Raw genomic sequence first — 2,144 nt, 5'->3', positions numbered from 1 at the left:
GGACTCCAACACACTATTAGGACACTTTAAAATACCATATGACCTCCTCTTTATTTAAAATGAACTCATAAAAGCTTCATTAATGAATAATTTTAGATGTAGTACTGTACAGTATCACAAGATATGCCAAAATCCCAGAAATATTTCTTGTCAACTGTCCTTATATATAGTATTTGTAGTATGAGAAGTATAATTTACAGTACATACATCACTGATCTCATGACAAGCTAAGAAACACTTAGGATCATAGGATCCACAGCGTTGCTTAGAATCGCAGAAATGAAGTGAATGATTTGTTACCTGCTGTCATTCAGCATGTTGAGAATATCATCTCTGAATGTGTCTCTGTTCTTCTCTAGAATGCCACGCACATCATACAATACCTGACACACACACAAAGATAAACATTGTTATAAAACACATGCACAGTGACTTAAAAATAACGCAGAATTTATTAATTTACTTCTTTAGATGCATTTATTTTATGGATGGAAAATATTGTTTTAATTACATACTTTTTTTCATATAACCTACTTCATGTGTCTGTCCTAACATTTCTCACTGAACTGAACTGAATTGTACATGTGAAGAAGACACACGGTCTCTGTTCTTGTGTTTTACTTTCTAGCCTATTAATGAGAGACCGAAGAGAGAGGTTGATCGAGCTGTCGCAGTTTAAAGTCACCTGTTGAGTATTACTCTGTCATGACCTCCGTGGCGACAGATTCCTCCACTAATCTTAACACCATGAAATAAACTCCTGAGCTGTAAAGTATGCAGCATCCATAACACATGCTGGGGGTATTTATAACACCATCTCAATAATTACAAGCTCTCGTTTAAACAGAGAATTCATCTAAAGCTTATAGTCCGATCTTTCATTTGTGTTGGCCTAGAGAGCAGATGCTAAAGATATTCTCCTTCTAAAAGCATTTGAAAGACTGGATTGATACTGCGGGAACCATGAATCATGCCAGACATTTTGCACACAAGACTGTGGTGAAGGTATCTGGTTATAATTAGTCATTGTCCAGTAAAAATATATAAAAATCCTTAAAAGACAAGATATTTACTTGTGAAGCCAAACTTCACAAGATGTAAGTCTTAATACCCTGTTCAATTATAGATGTTTTTACTGGAAAACAAGACTAAAGTACTGATTAAAATAACTTTTTTGGAGCAGAGAAAGTAAAGAGTGAAATCCAAGTAGAAGTGTAAATAAAAACTGTCAGGAAAAGAGAAACTGCAGCTAGAGAAGGAGCTAGACAGCATGCCAAATGCTTCTCATGGGAGAGCATGTTAGACGTGTGGTTTCCAGCACATTAAACTGTGGAGGCTTCGTGTGGTGCCCATGGTGAAAGGGCAAACCAGCTATTCACGTTCCTTCTCTCTCTCTGTGCTTTTTTCAGCACACTGCTCTGACTGCTTTCTCTCACTTTCCTGAAAAGACTAATTCCTCTCTTAAAGCCTGAAACTGATACTGAACGTGACGAGAGAAGGAGAAGACTGGGGAAGTCCAGTGTCCACTTTCTCCTGGTAATCACACCTGTGCAATAATGAAAGACAGGGATATCGACCAATATTTGAGATTATAGGTATCAACAGAAATGGTCATTCCACCTGCCGTTGCTTCCGAAATGTACTAACAACCTTGTCAATTAATAAAGCACATTTTATGTTTTAAATTATACAACAGTTAGAGTACTTGATGTATTAGCATTACATGAGGCCTTGTAACAACAGCAGTCTTGCTCCTATGACATTAATTAAATATTTTCACAATCAGTAAATATTGCACAAAATTAGTGTTCATTTATATTCAGCAATTTTGTGTATTTTGTATTAATAAATTATATTATACTTATATCAGCCATTCATTCACTGCAATGTTACTGTAGAACACAGAATGGTGTCACACTTCCACATGTGTATGCATGTGTGTGTGTGTACATGTTTTTCTATACTGCTGGGGACTTAAACCTGAATACACACTCATGGGGACTTGTGTCACCGTAGGGACCTCAATTGAGGTCCCCATGGGTACAGAAGCTTATAAATCATACAAAATAAGTTTTTTTGAGATTGTAAAAATGCACAAAGTTTAGAAAATACAGTTTGTACAGTATAAAAACCATTACGCCTAT

The 2,144-nt window shown here is 36.1% G+C and overlaps 1 protein-coding gene across 1 annotated transcript in view; it reads right to left on the bottom strand.

Annotated features, from left to right (window-relative positions):
- The window catches only part of LOC107577988 (unconventional myosin-X-like), a gene marked incomplete at its 3' end in the record, with an annotated part of 8,964 nt that extends 6,926 nt beyond the window's left edge, over window positions 1-2,038 (bottom strand). The window contains exons 1-2 of the mRNA XM_016264003.1: window positions 2,012-2,038; window positions 301-383 (exon numbers count right to left, since the gene is read on the bottom strand). Of these exons, the coding sequence (XP_016119489.1) occupies window positions 301-383; window positions 2,012-2,038 (110 nt within the window). The remainder of the gene's footprint in view (window positions 1-300; window positions 384-2,011) is intronic.
- Between the last annotated feature and the right edge of the window lie 106 nt (window positions 2,039-2,144).

This window comes from Sinocyclocheilus grahami, unplaced genomic scaffold (assembly GCF_001515645.1).
Source record: "Sinocyclocheilus grahami isolate Dianchi unplaced genomic scaffold, SAMN03320097.WGS_v1.1 scaffold8141.1, whole genome shotgun sequence".
Taxonomy (NCBI): domain Eukaryota; kingdom Metazoa; phylum Chordata; class Actinopteri; order Cypriniformes; family Cyprinidae; genus Sinocyclocheilus; species Sinocyclocheilus grahami.
This window is presented reverse-complemented; position numbering and strand designations above follow the sequence as displayed.